Here is a 19,840-nt window from a genome sequence, read left to right as displayed (position 1 = left end):
CCACGAAACCCTCCAAAAAGGGTTTCTACCCAACCCACGACGTTGCCTCCAACGATTAGAACTCAAAACTTGTATTCGACTTATCACATGTACGATTCTCACTTGTTTTCCTTAGTTGAGGTGTCTTCCCCACCATAAGATTCTCAACATACAACGTATATGCACCTCAATAGAAGCATATTTCTCCAAGCTCACCAAAACGATTTTAACGTTCTCCACAACAATACAATCTCTACCATGCTTCCTAATTGCTTCGAAATCAACTCATCATGCTTATAAGATCATTGTAGACATGGATCATCGTTCCTCCACATGAGTCCTAGACCTTCTCCAAAATAGTAACGTCATTAACAAACATCCTAATTCATCAAATCTTAAATCTAGCATGCTCCATTAATAATTATACATGCTCCAACAACAAATATACAACAATCTAGGCTCGATTAGGCCTTGCTCACCCCAATTTAAGAGTCTGAACTGCTGCAATCCTCCCGGTAGCCACCTCACAAGTTCGAGAGGTCCTCAAACTACTAAAATCCCGCAATGCCGCCACACCAACGCATTCTAGCCGCTGTTATGAGGGGGAAGAACACATCCCCAAGCTGAAATCTGATCAAACAACGATAAGAGAATCAAAATCGGCAAAAAGGAGGTTTAAGAGAGAGGTGTCTGTCGTTAGAAGAGGCCCATAGTAGTTGTAAAAGGGGCTCTGAGAGAGGGAAAAGCATGGGCAGAGGGTGCTGACGAAGAGGGGAGAGTGCAGGAAGAGAGAGAGAGTGCAAGGATGCGTGGGAGGAAGAGGGCGTGCATAGAGAGAGGGCGAGCAAAGAGGGTTCAGACAAAAGGGGAGAGGCTCAAGCAGAGAGCATGGACAGAGAGAGAGTGCGGGAGAGAGAGCTGGCCGAAAAGGGAAACAACACGGGAGGGAGAGGAAGAGTCAGAGAGAGAGACCGACGGCTCACCTGAGCGCCGCCGCCGCCGCAGTCCACTTCCGTCGCTGCTGCACCGACCTCTGTCTTCCTCTTCTCTGTGTTGTGGTCATAGCAAAGGAAGAGACGAAGAGGGGAAACGAGGGAGACGAGGGAAAGACGAGGGAGAAGAAGGCAACGTCAGGCTCCCACGCTACTGGAATCGGTGTCCGGGTCTGGACCCGATCCGGCCCACCTAAAAAATGAGTCGAGCGTTACAGCAGTACACTATTTTTGATAAGTGCAGGAGGATCTATATCATCAATGAGAAGACACAAATGTTTGACACGTTTTGCTAACAAAAAGCAAACGATTTTAAGTTTTAAATCTGGGAATACTTCAGATGTCACGAAGAAGCTTATGGAAATGGGTTCCAACATCGATGCTCGAGCAATAAGAGAGATAATTGCAAAACTAGTGGCAACCGGAGAACATGCTTTTTCCATAGTGGATATTTGTTTGTTTAGATTCCTTCTTAGGCTTGGTTTTCTTAATTGGGTGCCAGTTTCAACAACGACAGTTAAGAGAGATGTCATGAAATTATATGAAGATGAAAAGAAAAAATTGCTTTTTGTCTTGAAGGGTGTTGATAAGATTGCTTTGACTACAGATATGTGGACGTCAAACCAGCAACTTGGATATATGGCATTAACAACACATTTCATTGATAAAGAGTGGAATATGCAACAACGTATCATCAACTTTACCGAAGTTGAGCCACCTCATACTGGGTTAGTTTTAGCAAATGTAATTGCTAAGCATCTTGCAGAGTGAGAGATTAAAAAAAAATAATATCCATTACAGTTGACAACGCTTCATCAAATGATGTTCTTGTTAGAAAATTAAAAGAGAACATGCAAAAAAGTGGCATCAACTTGTTTTATAGAGGAAAATTTTTTCATGTGCAATGTTGTGCGCATATTCTGAATCTGATGGTACAAGATGGGTTGAGTGCCACTAAAGATGAAATCATTAGCATTAGAGATGCAGTAAAATATATCAAAGTTTCACCTTCAAGACTCTATGGTTCTGTAGCTGCAGCTAGAGAGTTGGAAATTTCAACGACAAATAAGTTATTGTTAGATGTACCAACTCGATGGAATTCAACATATTTTATGTTGGAAACAGCTCTTGCATATAAAAATGTTTTTGCAAGATATAGCATGGAAGACCCAGGCTTGGTATGGTTGCTTGGACCTGAGGATTGGGAAAAATAGCAGTGATATGTGATTTTCTTCAAGTTTTCTATTATGTGTCCATTTTATTTTTTGGGTCATCTTATGCAACAACGAACTTGTATTTTCTTAAAATTTGAAGAGTTCAAGAAATATTGCAGGAAAAGGTTGAAAATGAAAGTGGGTTTATGAAGGTAATGGCAGTAAAAATGAAGGAGAAATTTGATAAATATTGGAAATCATGTAACTTGTTAATGATTATTGCATCCATATTAGATCCACGCGTGAAACTCACATTATCAGAATTTGTCTTTTCAAGAATTTACCAGTCAAGAGAAGAAAGGGAAGAACAAATGCAAATGATAAAACAATCTTTACAAGATGTTTATGAAAGTTACATTCAAAGAAATGAAGTGGACGTCAATATTTCTACTGCATCAACTCATTGCTCTAGTATTCAAGGTCGAGAGAGTCGAGACACACCACGTGCTGAAAGAAAGTTATTTTTTAAGTTCTTAGGTAAAGCTAAGAATGTTGCTTTTCAGGTCACCAAATCTGAGATAGACACATATTTGGAGGACAGATTGATTAAGCATGATGATAATGGTGATGAAGATTCTTTCAATATTTTTCAATGGTGAAAGGATAAGGAATCTAAGTATCGAATTCTTTCACAAATGGCACGTGATCTGTTGTCCATTCTAATAACTTCTGTTGCTTCAAAAAAGCATTTAGTACAGGAGGTCGAATTGTTAATGATAGTCGTAATTCATTGATGCCAAAAACAGTTGAAGCTTTGGTTTGTTTGGGTAATTGGATAAAGAATGATGGTGATCCAATGCATGAAGTTTTAACAAATGTAAGTATGTTTTGAAGAAATTGTATTTATTAAATATTTTGTGAATATTTTGTTAATTGACTATATGTATTTCTTTCAGGTTGAGGATGAATCAAGTGAATATATATCATTAGAATGATTCAAGTTGCCTCTTGGTAATGCTTGTTTTTTCTCGTTGTTTTGTTTTGAAGTAGTGTCTGTTTCAGTTGCTCCTTGCGGTTTTCTGTTTTGATGTCCAATGTTTCTGGGTTTTTGTGCAAGGGGGGTTCGGGCAGGACTGAAGGCATCATCCATTGCTGGACGGTAATTGTCATTTTTTTTGTGGTTTTCAGGGTTTCTTTTCAAACAATTTCATAGACGTGAGAGATGATTTTGTTTTGATGGACATTATCTGCCTCTTGTTTCACTTTCATGTTTATAAGAGATGATACAATGGATATGTCATTATTGACATACCACTTGAACTTTTTGCGTTATTGGTTATGCAGAAAACAAAGCCACATTATCGAAGCGTTAGGATGACCCTTTTGTCTATCTAATTTATGCTTTAGGATGCATCAAGAATGAGAATGTCACTGTTCATCAGAAAATGGCAAGACGCCAAGTGGTGTATGGACTTGCCTAGCACATGGTAGAAACATCTTCATCAGAAAACAGCACATTCTGAGCCAGAAGTGCTCGTGCCTTCTTGTGACAAGAACACAATCGGAGGCATGGAATTGGTGATGTCCTCGTGATGAACTACTGTAGTTCATAAGGGAGGGGGGGGAGTGGGGAGATAATGGAATGTAATACCTGAACTGCGCAAGTACAAGAAAAGGATTAGGACGAAGGAAAATGAGGACAATGAAATACAGTGCATTATAAGACATATTTGATCTCTATCAGATATGTGGATCCTGCATATTGTGTGTTGATCACCATTTCAACGGCTTGGAAATCTATAGCCTGTTCTTCCTGTCTAATTTGCTGCTGGGGTAGCTATTACGAAGCATTATATGTAGGCCAACTTAATGGCATCAATTCTGCTTTTCCTCATAATTTATTGTGGCAAGTTTTCCTTTTTCAAAAGCATCCAGGACAACTAATTGTTTTAGTGAAACAGGTTGCTAATTTTGACAACCACGTAATCTGCAGCTCGAATGGCTCTCCAGCAATATGTCCATATATTGCACGTGGGAAGTAAATTTACATTTAGGCAGCAGATGAAACAGCTCCCTACCTTCAAAATCTAGCAATGCAAACTGCACATTCTATCAAGAAAATCATCCGTGCTTTCGCTTCCTATTCTTGCAGATGGTTGCAGAATCCTGAAAGTGATCACTTGGAACCTGGCCACTGTTGGAATTGTCTTCTCTGTAATTAGTAGTGTTTCTTCTTCAGTGCCTTCCAACCATTGGAACAACCATTGGAACAGAGAAAAATATTGCCACACGATCCATGCTTAGTCTCTTTTTTTCAGTCTTGTAAACAACAGACGAGATGAAGCAACAGAGCAGTAGCCACTTTGTTAGAGAGTGGCGTTATGTTGCAAACTAAACCCTTCTTTGATACTCGTAAGATATTTCAGATTCATAGGAAAAAAACAATGTTGACATTTTATTGTTTTTCTATTTCTGAAGATCCAAGAGGTTATTGTTATCCATGCTTACAGGTGTTACCTGTTCTTAGTTCTTGATTATCTGTCATGTGCTTTTTTGCAGTTGTCCCATTTTTTTTATCTGAACTGTAGGCTGATTAAACTGAGTGGTTTTTCTGTATTTTGGCAGTTCAAGACATTGAAAATCCTGCCAGATTAGATTTCTGACTAAAGTGATGATAGCAGTAGCAGCTCTAGTGATGATAAGAATTGTAATTCAGAAAGCTTTCATGTCGCTGATGGGAGTGCTACTAGCTTATCTGCTGCTGAGGATCTTGGGTCAGACGGGACCCTTATGTCTAATTCTTGTCTTGATTATGAATGTATCCATCGAGAGATGATATTTGATGCAACTGAGAGATGCATGATACTTCCATTCTTGGAAGGAAAACAATAACTTTGACTATGCAGAAATTTTGAGCAGTTCCTTCTTATGATCTTATCTACCCATATTGATGCCAAAACAATCACCAAAAATGAAGCCTACAACTCTTGTTCTTGACTTGATCATGGCCAGCGTCTGTCTCTTCAAGAGCATATGAGTTAATCGAGCTTAAACGAGTTGTTCTTGACTTGGATCTGCGTCTGTCTCTTCAAGAGCAAACGAGTTTATCAAGCTTAATCGAGTCGAGCTCGAGCTCGACTCATGACTTTCGAGTCGAGCTCGAGCTCGACTCATGACTATCGAGTCGAGTTCGAGCTATTATAGTTGAGTTATTGTCGAGCTCGAGTCAAGCTGAGCTCGACTCTTACTTAGTCGAGCCGAGTTCGAGCTGGCCGAGCTCAGGCTCGACTCGGCTCGTGTTCAGCCCTAAACTTAAGTATCAAATTTTGAAAATATTTTCCTATTATATGTTCATGCATTCTCCATCTGTCTATATAAAGAGGTATATATATATATATATATCCGTGTGTGTGTGTGTGTGTGTGCAATTTTGTAAAATTCAACTCATATTGCGCAAACTGAATTGTTGGAAATGTACAAGTATATGTGTCTGTTTGTATGTGCAACAAGAGCTGCATGTGTGTGAAAATTTACCTGTCCACTCATTGCTCTTGGTGAAATCGATTCCCACTATAAGGTTTGAAGATTCAGTCCTGCTTCCCTTATTGCAGCTGTGACCTGTACTTGTGCATCTTAGTCATCTCAGATTCTCAGCCCAACATTCTTGAGCTTCTACTTCTGCTAACCAATATGAGACCATAACACATATAATGAAACTAATCAAAGATGTCAATTGGATCGGTTCACCCGATGTTCAATACAATCCGGACCCATTTTGTCGGGTCCAGTAATCACCTGATCTATTGACTCGTTCTATTGTTTGGGGATGTAGGTTTAGTTTCCCCATTTAAAAACAATAAGCTTAGACTCATCCGAGGGAGCATCGCTACTCCTTTGAAGTGTAAAAGGTGGAAGGTGGTACTCTCGAGTTAATGGAAGCAACTTTTAGTACACTTAAACTTTGATGCAGCTCTAAACCCTATGATGAGGGGAAATGTGGGGGAGCTTTTGTCTCTCATCTGGATAATGGAGTTCCCTTCGGTTCACCAGGAATAACGTTAGACCTACTGTTGGCCTACTAAAGGTGCTGGCTCACCGGTTTGGGCCCGTGCTGCAGGGCCACAATTCACAGGCCCAGGCAGTATAGGCAAGGGGCAGAGCCAGGGGGCACATGGGCCTTGGCAGCACCTTAAAAAAAAAATGCATATAAAATTTAAAAAATTTTACTTGTCTTATATAAAAATTTTGAAAAATAATATTTCGGCTCCTGTTAAAATTTAGAAACTTTAATTTAGTCCTCCTGATAAAAAAATTCTGACTCCACTCCTGAGCATAGACATATATTTCTTGTGTCAATTGCACTGGTTGGCACTAGTTGTTGTGTAGAACGGCCGAGTGGGTTTAGATACAGGAACTGATGCAGCCTCCTAGCAGAGGAGAAGGCATGGGAGTTCCTCCTGCTCATCCAAATGACATAATTTTATTATTATCTGCCATTTTAGGATAGGTTTTTCTAATCTCTCTCTTATATATATATATATACTCTAGTAAGTACAAGACACTTGTATGCTAAACGGAACGGATAAAAAACAATCTCAAACATTACTGTTGAGAAAAAAACAAAAACAAAAAGTTATTACTCATCAAACTTTCACAGTTATCAATCTATTCAAATAAAGATTATGTGAGGGAAGAAGAAGAAAAAGTTGGGTGAAAAAAATGGCATTAATCATGACTTTTCAGACCTGGGTCGACCAATTACGCATATACAAACGTACATATAAGAGGTTCTGATTATTGAGTCACAATTTGGTTTTTGATCTGTAACATAACTATAGCCTTGGTGTAATTAATCTTGTAAAGGATTTGGAAGAGAGAGGATTCTACCAACTATATTGCTACAAAGCTATGGTTTGGTTTCAGAAAACAACATCAAAAATCGACTCTGGTTTTCTTAGACTGGATCATGTTGAATTTTAGCAAGGGACAGATGGAACTAGAGTTGCACCCAATAGTGGAGCCATATATAGGCATTTGCCCACACCAGTTCTAAAATTTTTCTTTGTTTTTGCAAAAGTGTCTACAATTTTTTACTTATTTTTTTAATATTGTTCCCTTTAAAGAATGAAAATTATATCTTTTAGCCAAAAATTGTTAGCTCCCCCACCCACTAAACATGTTCATACATTCATATTAGATAAAAAAAAAAGCACTATCATATGAAACAAAGAAAGGAAAAAGTTACGGATCATAATGTGAACAAGGAAACTTTTTCCTCCTTCCACTTTTGCCCTTAGGGATGGGGGTTTCTTTTTTAGATATAGGGACATTTTGGTATAACCTTCTTCTCTATAGCTTTTTCAGTCATCTGGGAATATGATTCCAACGTATAACCAAACATCAGTTACAAACTTTTATCGTTGCAAGCACATTATATGGATACATTGATGGAACCACGTGCCAAAAAAAACCCTTTGAGTATATGACACAAGTAGTTGAACCGAATACTTTTTTTTTTTCTTTTAAATACTATGCATTAAGTATACCATTATTTATAGATTTCTCTATTGAGTTTAGACGGCCAAATTCTCAGGCCTCTCACACAGCATTCATGCCCCTTCCTTTCCCTCCAAATAAATTTTAGGGAAACCCTTACTCTTTCCTTTGAGAGTGCTGAGCTCTTCTATAGAGAAAGTTGCGTGCACTTAAAAGGAGGGAAAGATATTATGGTAATTTGTTAAAAAAAATCTACTTTATAATTTTTTTCATTTTTATTTTTGTCATTACAAAAAGTTCTTAATATAAATTAAAAGTAGTTTAGTCATTAATTATATTGATACATGACCAAGTTTGCCGCCAAAGGAAGGAGCATTGGGAAGAGAGACCTGACACATTGTTTTCTCTTCAGTTTCTAATGCTATGAGCCATCCATCTGGTTCGAGCTTGCTAGGTTGCAATTGAAAGGAAATAATAGAAGTAATACTTGGTTCAAGTTTGAATGAAGAGACTTGTAAGGTCAAGCACTATCAACGGGCGATTGAATTGCGTGGATGTTCCCGTAGAGCGCAGACTTCCGTCCCTGCTCGACAGTTTCAAGTTTCATCCGCGGTACATCACGCACGGAACGAACGAACGTACGTACGTGCTTTTTAGGGCAATCTGTTGTCGGCTCGGTTTGGACCGCGCGCTTGGCCTTACAAAAATCTTCACTTGACCTACATGAAAATTTTAGAAATTACATAATATTTCTTTTAGAAAAAAAATATAGTTCAGCATGTGACCTCTTTTTTTCTCTGCGTACAAAATGTTTCTTCATTTCTTTATGGTTGTCTTACAATTATTTTCTTATTCATATACATTATACCTTTTAAAAAATGAAATTTTCTACAACAGTGTCCTTTAGCAATATATATATATATATATATATATATATATATATATATATATATAAGGAGAGAGAGAGAGGTCACCAAAACAAAATAAACTTAATTCATTGTATTTTTCTCTCCTTAAGATTAGGAAACCAGAAAAACTAGTGGAGAGCGGTTCAACAAGTCTCATTTTCTGAACTGGTTTTTCCAACCTCATTTTTCTTACTCTCTCACTTCTTTTTCTCTCATTCGTTTGTTCTCTCTGCTCTAAGTATTTTGAATCTTAACCAGTCCCTTAATTATTCATTTCTTATATATATCATCTTCTCCACAAAGGAGCCTTGATAATGGCTCCTTGTTTTCTGTTGTTTAAAGCAAAACAGTCGTCAACAAATAACAAGTAGACTCAAAGAAACTCATCTAGATCTTAGGACTATATATATATAAGAGAGAGACCTGTTCGAGAGAGGAATAATTATCGGGGATAAACCCGTAATTCTGGCTGACCATCCGCCTGTCAAGATGCGCCGCGGCACGACCGCCTGCCCCATTCGTCGCTGCCGTGGCCATAGCGATAGAGCCGTGGCTGCTGGTGCCTCCTGTCGTAGACGAGTCAACAAGTGCATTCCTTCTGTCGCCGCTACCGTAGCTGATGTCTCCACGTTCATGATCAACACTTGTAAGTCGTCTTGTGTTCATGGACGTCGAGGGAACACAGCCCATCTCTCTCTCTCTCTCTCTCTCTCTCTCTCTCTCTCTCTCTCTCTCTCTCTCTCTTTCCTCTCTTTTTCTCTTCTCTCTTCTCTCAGATTCTCTCTCTCTTTTCTCTCTCGTTTAAGGAAAAGAAGAGAAAAAGCAGAGAACAGTGAAGATGCTGCGAGGAAGATAAAAAGGAACAGAGGGCGCAACTTCTCTGAAACTTCCTCGTGCTTGCTTTGCTATTGGGAATAGAGAACCATAAACCTAATTACAATGAACCATTTTGTACTTTGCAAAGCCCATGTACATCATAAGATTGAGATTTCATACAGCTCAAGTATGATCTGTTAGCTGACGCAAACCGCTTGCGTACCTCCAAGTAATGACATCATTGTTATATCTTAGAACATTGAGGCGTGTTTCACAACCTTGTCCCCTTAAATAAATGGCATTCGCACCTTATCTCGAAACCGATTGCTTCCGCTTCCCTTCGATTCTCCATCCTTTTCTTTTATTTTATGCGATCTAAAAACTTTCATGCACGTTAACAACAAAAATACACTTAATTCACACTGAAAACAAAAGAGACACATTTCTTTGTAACAAATTATCAAAATGTCTTTTCTTCTTTCACTGTGACTGTGCATACACAACTTTCTTTCTCTTTCCCTGCTGTACAAGATGCTAGACGGAGAGGATGTTTCATGTCAAGAAGCTTCCCGCCCACTTGGGTAAGGGTAAGACTCGAGACTTGAAAAAGGATAAGAGTTCAACACCTACATCAATCTATCTTGACATAAATTGGTTGATGTCAGCTCACTTTTCAAAATTAAAACTAGATGCAATGAGATAGCATAATCTTTTGTGTAACTCTACCTCACAATTTTTTTTTTTTGTTGAAAAAATTGACCATACTAATGTGCTCTTTATGATCCAAATGCAAAAAAACAACTCTTACATACTTATTGTAGGTGGTATAACATGATAACTTTCAGATATTTCAAACCATTGTATATAGGATGACACTAAATAACCTTATCTATTATCAAATAAAGCAATCCAAGAGCCACCACCTTCTAGGTATACCATGAGGAGATGGCTTTTGAGGACAAACTTAAAGCCTTAAAATTTAAGTCTTCCAAGTGCAAGTGCACATATTTTTGTATGATTTAAGTGCTCCTGTTTTGAACTTTGGGCTTCAAATGCATAGGAAATTAAGTGCCCTTACCTCATCCACTGTACAATCTCAAGCGTGTTTGAATGACAGCACGACATATTGGGCATGTTCTCAAATTTTCTCCACATTCTCTACATGTCTAAGAAAAAAAATAAATAAATTTGATGTCAGCGCACAACTTTATTGTTCAACAAAACTTCCTTTTAGTTACATCCTTGACAATAAGGAATTGTTAGATCCTTATACCAGCACAATAATAGAAGATGAAAATGAGCTTTTGTGTTTGGCAACACCATGTACGCCACATTTCTTTTCTCTATTCCCTTTCTAATTATATAATTTTTGACTTCTAATAAGAATATAATAGCGGAGTTATTAAGGAACTGTCCTAATGACAAGGAAAGTTAGTGGTATTTGCAGATCTTACCATGTGCCCACATCCGAAGGCCATGTCCATAGAATTAGTCAAGCATATGGGGCATGCCTGCACCAAATAAAATAATGAATTCAAAAGAAACAAGACAATAGACGATAAACTTGGAACATCAAAAACCTATCTGACAAGGACAGAGTTCAATCACTTGCCTGATTCGCTCTTTCATTAGTTGTTGATTGTGAGTCGGTCTGGCGGGTAGTCTCCTGCATCGACTCAAAACGAGGTCGACCACCAGGAGGTGGACGTGCTATCACTCTCTTCGATTTCCCAGTCACATGGCTGACATTGTATCCAGATCATGCACATAGGTCATGCATAATTGCCTCAAAGTGAGAAAAATTACAACTTGTGCAAGGCAACAATGATTTGGTATGACATTGATGATATGAAATTGGATGCTCAGGTAAGCTCTAATATAGAGGTGTCATTTCACGAAACAGATAACATGGATATAATGTTTTCGTGTCTACAAACATAAGAATCAATTTAAACCATCAAAATTTTCCTATGCAAACATCATATTTTTATAAGGATGGCCAAGCATATGATCTTAAGCTTATAGAAATTCATGTTAGACACAAAATTTTAAGCTAATTCCTAGGCTTTTTGGAAACGAATATCACATTCATCTAGTTAGTTTTTGTGAATTTAAAACGTATATGGACTCATAACGCATAAAAAAGCTATAATTTGTTATGTTCAATGTACATGATATGTGTATATGCGCACAAAGACCTATACTTTGACATGCTTGTACCCTTCCACATAAATGATGCATGCTTGAAATATCACCTTACCAAAAAGATGACAGTTAACTTACATCATCAATAGAGAAGACAAGAAGGTGGTGGTGGTGGTGGGATTTTATATGGAGCATAAAAGTGACATCACCACATAATGTAATAAAATGTTAAGCCCGAAAATACTCTATGCAGTATAGTCATTGTTTCCTGTTTGTACCAAAATTCATGCTTCAACGAATTTAGAACAGATTCAATACCCGAGAAGGCCAAGCTCCATAATAGCTTTGTACTGAATGGGAATCTCCATGAGTGCTGCAAGTGCAAAGGCTGCTTCTTTTTCAATAGAACTTCCATTCTTTGACATGATGTTTGTGAAATTAACAAACTGCATGGATGATAAAAAGTAATTATGCTCTGCCGTTAGAAATCTAATTGACGATTTGATGTCATGAAGGTGTGAGACATCAATGTGATTCGCTACCTGAAAGTTGTCAAATACACGAGCTGGAATTTTATCATCGAATTCCTTCATATCTTCCCAAGGTCCATCTCCAACTCCAACCAGAACTATTGATAGAGGATAAGAGCTGAATGCAGAAAACCAAACAATTTGATGACAGTTTGTCTCCACAAGTAGTATATAGGAATTCACTCCCAAGCAATTAAGCTGCCAAGGTATTACTTGTCAAGAAGGTCTTTTCTTTTTAAATACTCGTTAAGAAGAGGTATTTCTCTTGCTCTTCATTGTTTAGAAGTACTCTCTCTCTGGCCTGTAGGTGGTACAATAAAATATTGTGTCCTTCCTTCAGTATTAAGGAGATGTCACACCAATTGTATATTCTTGATCGGTCCCTTCTCCATCAATGGCAATAGGTTAATTTGGTTCACTAGCTTGCATCAAGTACTTAGGGCCCACTAACTACACTGTGTTTCCCTTTTTTTTTTTTGAGGTAGAGCCTTGGGAGAGGAAGTAGTCAATGCTTCATTCAATTACTACACCGTGTTTCATTTTTCTAGGGATGGAATCTTTGGAAAGGAAGTAGTCGGTACTTCATTCAATTACTAGACCTTCCTTCTACTAAAGAATGTACAAGTTGGACATTATGACAAAAATTCATTTCTCGCCAAGTTTTGAATTATGATGTCCCTTAAGCTTGGTGACAACTACAAGTAGCCTTTACCAAAGAAGCAGACTGCTTGTATGCAAGTGACTGATTTTATGTGTTGGTTATCTATTCCATGTTGACCCGACAAGAAAGGAATTAGCTTCATGATTGATAGATACTACATGAAACCCAAATTTCATCAACAGAACAGGGGAGGACACAGCAATACCTTGCAAGCGCTATTGCATTGATTGTCTTCTCCTCCTGTGGGCTAAGTGAGCTAGGCATCGTGTCAACACTTTTTGTGACCTGAATATCATAATTGATATATAGTTGTCTTGACCATTATTGGAAGATTGTAGGAAATACAGAAATAAATTAATGCCCAAGTAGAATCGAGATCACACACCTGCCCATCTGCAAGTATGACTAGAACATGATACTGCCCACCACTTTTTTCAACAATGTCTATGGATGCTTCAATTACCGGTGCAAAAGATGTTGGACCTGGCATATGGGAGAATGGAAAAGCTATGCTCTGTGAGGGCAAAACCATGTAAAAGCTCGAGATGTAGAACCAAGGTTCTTATTCCTCATGAGCTTGATAACAATGTTTACATAGGTGCTATTTGGAAGTTTGTTTATTCAGTTTAAGAACAAACCAATTTATGCAAGAACTTTTTCCCATAGGTTATAGTAAAGGGACCCTGGAGGACAATTTGTTTCAATTAAGACAAGGAAAAGTGGGATGGTAGTGAATTTTTGTGGTAACAATTATGAGCAATCATGTTGAACAGAGATCAAGTCACTGCTGTCATCTCAAATCCCGTACAACATGCAACAGGAGATCACACATGCTCCTCATCTAATAAATTCAACATTTCTTCTGTCTAAGAGATTGTGCTATACACTATTCACTTAAGATAGCACTTAATGAGCTGCACCTTTTTACGAAAAATATGACCAAGGATGGGAAAACTTCACAAAAATTTCTTGTTGTTGATTATGGAACCTTCCCAAAGCACCGATAATGTGTTGTGATCAATCAAAATTAAGTGCTTGCTTTTTATCAATCAATTGAATGGCCTGTATGATTACCTTTAGAAATGATATAGGTTACCATAGGTTTCAGCTTGCATACTCCCACCATATGCTTTTATGTGGTTGTGTGGTTGTGTGTGCGTGTGTGACAAACTAGTAAGGAATATAGCTTTCCCACTGAACATAAGCTGATCATCAGTGTTTGGATGTCTAGCAAATAGAGATCTATAGATCTGGCTTCTGTTATTACAGAACCAGATCAGAATTGGTCTAGTGGGATTTGACAAAAGAAAGAGGATCCAATGGCTAATCAGAAATTGGATTTTGTATGTTTTTTGTGCACAAACCTAACATGTTAATAAAAAAAAAATCTATCAGACTAATATTCAATAAAAATACACCAGCACCATGCAAATTATGTGCATAATCACAACTTGAGTCTGGACCTGAACCAGGCTCTGAATAAGCCGGCTCCAATCACGTTGGGCAGGTGTAACCTACATCTGGCCTGAATGCGACAGGTTAGCATCCTCACTGACTGGTCTAATTGAACCTTTATCTCCTTCGTCTCCCACCAAAAGTTCAAAAAAAATTCTTACAACCGATTTTCTCTTAGGATCCTTTCAAGCAAGACTACTGATGAAGCAAGAATTGTTAAAAGCTAAGGTAGAGTTTGATAGCCTTGGATCTGAGATCCAGGGCTGCATTAAAAGGTGTGTATTGTAAAATCAACAAACAGAGACTTTTAGTACTGTGGATATTAAATCCACATTACATGTAAAAAAAAACCCGTAAGATTACGGTCCGATTATTGGGGAGGGTGGGGGTTTCTGACCAAAGGTCTAAAATCCTAGTGATCTCAAATCTGTCGTGAACCAAACACAACCTTAAAGTGCGTAAGCTGTAACATTTCCGGGACTTGAGCAACCAACATAATGTAGGATTTCTGAATATAAATAACTATGAACTTATAATGTAGGATTTCTGAATATAAATAACTATGAACTTCAAGCAAGCAAGCTTGAAAGAACGCTGAGAAAGCCAACCGAAATTTCACATATGTAATATATGAATCATAAAGCCTACCAGCTAATTTCAAGTTGCGTAATATTTGGCGATAGCATTGCAGCACTTCCTCGAAACCATGGCAAGGTCTGTGATCACTGTGAAAGCTAAATACTGCTTCATCGTGGGTCGTTGCTAAACACAAAGAAAAAGAAAGTAAAGTGACAGAAAGAAGTGCGAGTAAGTACTTCAACAAGAATAACGAACAACTACGGGAGAATAAATTGTCAAATCGATAATCGACTTGTGTATGTGTGTATAATATATATATATATATCCATTGATTTTCAGATAACCCTTCCGCTTGCTATGTTCTCAACATAATACTGAAGACTCTTCAATCACTTAACATTTACCTACTTTTTTTTCTTTTCTTTTTTTATGGACAAATTAAGTGGCCGGGAGCGTTCTTGATAGATCTAACATGCACCTAAGAGGGCATTTGACTATCGAGCCTTGATCTATTCGTACGTAAAAACCGCAAGATTTGTGGTAAAACAATAACTGACCATCTCCAAAACCAAAACATGGAATGAGGTTGTCTTCATCGAAAGGGGCCAAAGTCTTCCCTATTATAGCGATCGCTTGCTCGTACGGATTGGGCGTCCCCGCATCAGTTGCATGCAGGCTTTTGTTACCGAAGGAATTTTTCCCTGCATAAAAAAATAATAATTAGTCAATTTGCGTGATGTATATATATATATATATATATATATATATATATATATATATATATATATATATATATATATATATATATATATATATATATACATTCATGGTCTGAAAACACTATGAGTGCTATTCTTTATCAATGCAATTATATATATATTCCTGGTCTGAAAACACTATGAGTGCCATTTTTTTATAAATGCAATTTTATAAATGAATACACTAATGAAGTTTTTAAGAATAAAAGAACTCTATTACATAAAATTATATTTTATTAAGTATTAAACATTGAGGGCATTCGTTAACTGGAACCATGTCTCAGTTCTATATACATTTATGTGTCAATCTTGAGATAGATTCATGCAACACTAAAATACTTAACGCCTCCCAAAGATTTTATGTTTCTCAACTCATAATATGTAATTTAGGTATCAAATTTTGAAAATGTTTTCCTATTATATGTTCATTCTTTCTGCATCTGTCTATATAATTTAAACTCATGAAAAACAACTGGAAATATTGAGAGGTATATGTATATATATATACATATATACAAGTTTGTAAGATTCAACTCATATTGCGCAAACTGATAATTGTCGGGAATGTACAAGTATATGTGTGTGTTTGTATGTGCAAAATGACGTGCATGTGTGTGAAAATTTACCTGTCCACTCATTGCTCTTGGTGAAATCGATTCCCACTATAAGGTTTGAAGATTCCACTCCTGCTTCCCTTATTGCTGCTGTGACCTGTACTTGTGTATCTTAGTCATCTCAGATTCTCAGCCCACCATTCATGACCTTCTACTTCTGCTAAGCAATATGAGACTATAACACATGTAATGAAACTAATCAAAATGTCAGTTGGATCACTTCGCCCAATGCTAAATACAATCGGGACCCATTCAGTTGGGTTCAGTTATCACCTGATCTATTGACTCATTCTATTGTTCGCGGGATGTAGGTTTAGTTTGAGGTGGCGCATGGAACCTGGCCCCACCTCAAAAAAAAATTCAGAAAATTTTACTTGTCTTATATAAAAATTTTGAAAATGTTATTTCGGCTCATGTCAAAATTTAGAAACTTTAATTTGGTCCTCCTCATGAAAAATTTCTGACTCCGCCTCTGAGCATAAGCATCTATTTCTCATGTCAATGGAAAGGAAGTGTTGCACTCGCTGGCACTAGTTGACATGTAAAGTGGCCGAGTGGGCTCAGATACAGAAACTCATGCAGCCTTTGATCCTGGGGTGGGGAGATGTAAGGACCTAATTTCATCTCACTCTGGCATGGGAGTTCATCTTGCTCACTCAAACGACATAATTCTATTGTTATCCGCCATTTTAGGACAAGTTTTTCTAATCTCTCTTTCTTTCACATATATATATATATACATACTCTCTCTCTCTCTCTCTCTCTCTCTCTCTCTCTCTCTCTCTAAAGTAAGTACTAGATATTTATTGTGATTGAAATATATATATATATATATATATATATATATATATACTCTCTCTCTCTCTCTCTCCCTCTCTCTCTCTCTCTCTCTCTAAAGTAAGTACTAGATATTTATTGTGATTGAAAAAAAAAACAAAAAAGAAAAAGTTATTACTCATCAAACTTTCACAGTTATCAGTCTATTCACATATAGATTATGTGAGAGAAAAAAAGTATGTGAGAGAATGAGAGAAAAAGTTGGGTGAAAAAAATGACATTAATCATGAATGTTCAGACCTGGGTCGACCAATTATGCACAAAGAAACATACATACATATACGTACGATGTTTTTGTTTATTGAGTCACAATTTGGTTTTAGATGTGTAACATAAGTATATGGTTACTCTTCCAGATCCAATTGAGAAAAATCCAAATGTAGCCTTGGTGTAATTAATCGTGCAACGGATTTGGAAGAAAGAGGACTTTATCAACTATATTGCTACAAAGCTATGGTTTGGTTTCAGAAAAAAACATCAAAAATCAACTCTGGTTTTCTTAGACTCGATCAAGTAGAATTTTAGCAAAGGCCAAATGGAACTAGAGCTGGACCCAATAGCCGAGCCACATACAGGTAGTTGCCCACACCAGCTCTAAAATATTTTTGTTTTTGTATAAGTGTATACATTTTTTTTTGCTTATTTATATATATTGTGCCCCTTGAAAAATGAAAATTATATCTTTTATCCGAAAATTTCTAGGTCTGCTACCCGCTAGACCTATCAAAACATCCATATTTAGATAAAAAAAAAAAAACATTTATCATCTGCAAAAAAGAAAGGAAAAAGTTATGGATCTTAATGTGAACAAGGAAACTTTTTCCCCTTCCATATTTTCCCTTTAGGGATGGGGGGTTTCTTTTTTAGATCTAGAGGCATTTTTGTATAACATTCTTCTCTATAGCTTTTTCAGTCATATGGGAATATAAGTTCCAACTGATTACCTGACATCAATTGAAAGCTTTTATCGTTTCAAGCACAAATAATGGATGCATTGATGGAAGACTGTGTTCCAAATACCAAGAAACCCTTTGATTATCGGGTAGTATCTGATGGCTGATAAAATTGTCATACTAATAGTATGTTTGCAAGACTAAGCATCACTTATTTTTTAGTGAGTACATGACACGAGTAGTTGAACAGAATACTTTATTTTTTCCATTAAAATAGTATGCATTGGGTATACCATTATTTATGGATTTCTCTATTTGGGTTTGGACGGCCAAATTCTCCGGCCTCGAAACCCTTACTCTTCCCTTCCCTTTGAGAGTGTTCTGTCAATCGAGCAGCATTAATTGAATGGAGCTCTTCGATAGAGAAGGGGAGGCCACCAGCTCACCGTGACTACTGGCAGGCTCCTGCCACCCTCCTGCAACATCCGAGAAGGGAAAGGAAGGGAACGAACGTACGTACGTGCTTTTTTTAGTGCAATCTGTGGTCGGCTCGGTTTGGACCTCGCTTGGCCTCACAAAAATCTTCACTGGCCTACGTGAAAACTTTAGATATTACATAATATTTCTTTTTAGAAAAAAATATAGTTCAGCATGTGACCTTTTTTTTTCTCTGCGTACAAAATGTTTCTTCATTTTCTTTATGGTTGTCTTACAATTATTTTCTTATTTATATACATTATACCTTTTAAAAAATGAAATTTTCTACAACAGTGTCCTTTAGCAATATATATATATATATATATATAAAAGGAGAGAGAGAGAGGTCTCCAAAATAAACTTAATTCATTGTATTTTGCTCTTCTCAAATATTTTGCTCTCCTTCAGATTAGGAATCCAGAAAACTAGTGGAGATTGGCTTAAACAAGTCTCATTTTCTGAACTGGATTTTCCAACCTCATTTTTCTTTCTCTCTCGCTTCTCTTTCTCTCATTGGTTCGTTCTCCCTGCTCTAAGTTTGTTGAATCTTAACCTGGCTCTGAATTATTCATTTCTTATATATCATCCTCACCACAAAGGAGCCTTGATAATGGCTTGTTGTTTTCTGTTATTTAAAGCAAAAAAGTCTTTAACAAGTAACAAGTAATCTATATATGTATATATAAGAGAGAGAGAGAGACCTGTTCGAGGGAGGAATAATTATCGGGGATAAACCCGTACTTCTGGCTGACCCTCCGCCTGTCAAGATGCGCCGCGGCACGACCGCCTGCCCCATTCGTCGCTGCCGTGGCCATAGCGATAGAGCCGTGGCTGCTGGTGCCTCCTGTCGTAGACGAGTCAACAAGTGCATTTCTTCTGCCGCCGCTACCGTGGTTGATGTCTCCACGTTCATGATCAACACTTGTAAGTCGTCTTGTGTTCCCATCTCCTGTCATGGACGTCGAGGGGACACAGCCCATCTCTCTGTTTCTCTTTGTTTCCTCTCTCTTTCTCTTCTCTCCTCTCAGATTCTCTCTCTCTTTTCTCTCTCGTTTGAAGGAAAAGAAGAGAAAAAGCAGAACAGTGAAGGATGCCGCGAGGGAGATAAAAAGGAACAGAGGGCGCAACTTCTCTGAAACTTCCTCGTGCTTGCTTTGCTATTGGGAATAGAGAACCATAAACCTGTGCATATCTCTACCAAGATTCCTTAGGGTGGTGCACAAGCTCTAACTATGTGCGGTCCTTTCCTCAATTAGCTTTGTGGATTTTAATTCTATCTTTTTATGTCATGAATGGGTTGTTCCCATTCAATTCTTTGACAATTATGGTTCCCAAATAGTTTTAAGAAACAAATTTTTGTAAGTTCAGCACATGAAAATAAATAATTCATATTAAGTAGGACCCAAAAGCTAACTTCTTTCTATTTTAGTAGCTCTTAGTGCTGCTGTCCACGCAGACCCACATAGTCTACCTTGTTTACATATTGGTACCCTTTTACAATTTAATTTATTACATATTAGTGCCTCTCAAATCTAAAACTTTTGAA

General features: G+C 37.4%; 1 protein-coding gene and 1 pseudogene across 3 annotated transcripts; both read right to left on the bottom strand.

Annotated features, from left to right (window-relative positions):
* LOC116267645 (E3 ubiquitin-protein ligase RGLG4-like) overlaps positions 1 to 9,262 on the bottom strand; it is a 49,145-nt pseudogene extending 39,883 nt beyond the window's left edge.
* A 143-nt stretch (positions 9,263 to 9,405) lies between these two features.
* Positions 9,406 to 19,448, bottom strand: LOC116267390 (E3 ubiquitin-protein ligase RGLG4-like). 3 transcript variants are annotated; one of them, XM_031649070.2, is made up of 12 exons: positions 18,996 to 19,448; positions 16,100 to 16,184; positions 15,273 to 15,416; positions 14,785 to 14,898; positions 13,067 to 13,164; positions 12,887 to 12,966; positions 12,033 to 12,138; positions 11,809 to 11,936; positions 10,958 to 11,087; positions 10,800 to 10,856; positions 10,424 to 10,511; positions 9,406 to 9,727 (listed from the first exon to the last, which is right to left on the bottom strand). In XM_031649070.2, the coding sequence occupies exons 1-11, from the start codon at positions 19,272 to 19,274 to the stop codon at positions 10,425 to 10,427; spliced, it is 1,308 nt and encodes a 435-aa protein (XP_031504930.1). In that variant the 5' UTR covers positions 19,275 to 19,448; the 3' UTR covers positions 9,406 to 9,727; position 10,424. The 3 variants fall into 3 exon arrangements, with proteins under 3 accessions (XP_031504930.1, XP_031504928.1, XP_031504929.1); XM_031649068.2 differs by having other exon boundaries at positions 9,406 to 9,720; XM_031649069.2 differs by having other exon boundaries at positions 9,406 to 10,511.
* Positions 19,449 to 19,840: the final 392 nt, after the last annotated feature.

The sequence above is a fragment of the Nymphaea colorata genome, chromosome 14 (genome assembly GCF_008831285.2).
Source record: "Nymphaea colorata isolate Beijing-Zhang1983 chromosome 14, ASM883128v2, whole genome shotgun sequence".
Taxonomy (NCBI): domain Eukaryota; kingdom Viridiplantae; phylum Streptophyta; class Magnoliopsida; order Nymphaeales; family Nymphaeaceae; genus Nymphaea; species Nymphaea colorata.
This window is presented reverse-complemented; position numbering and strand designations above follow the sequence as displayed.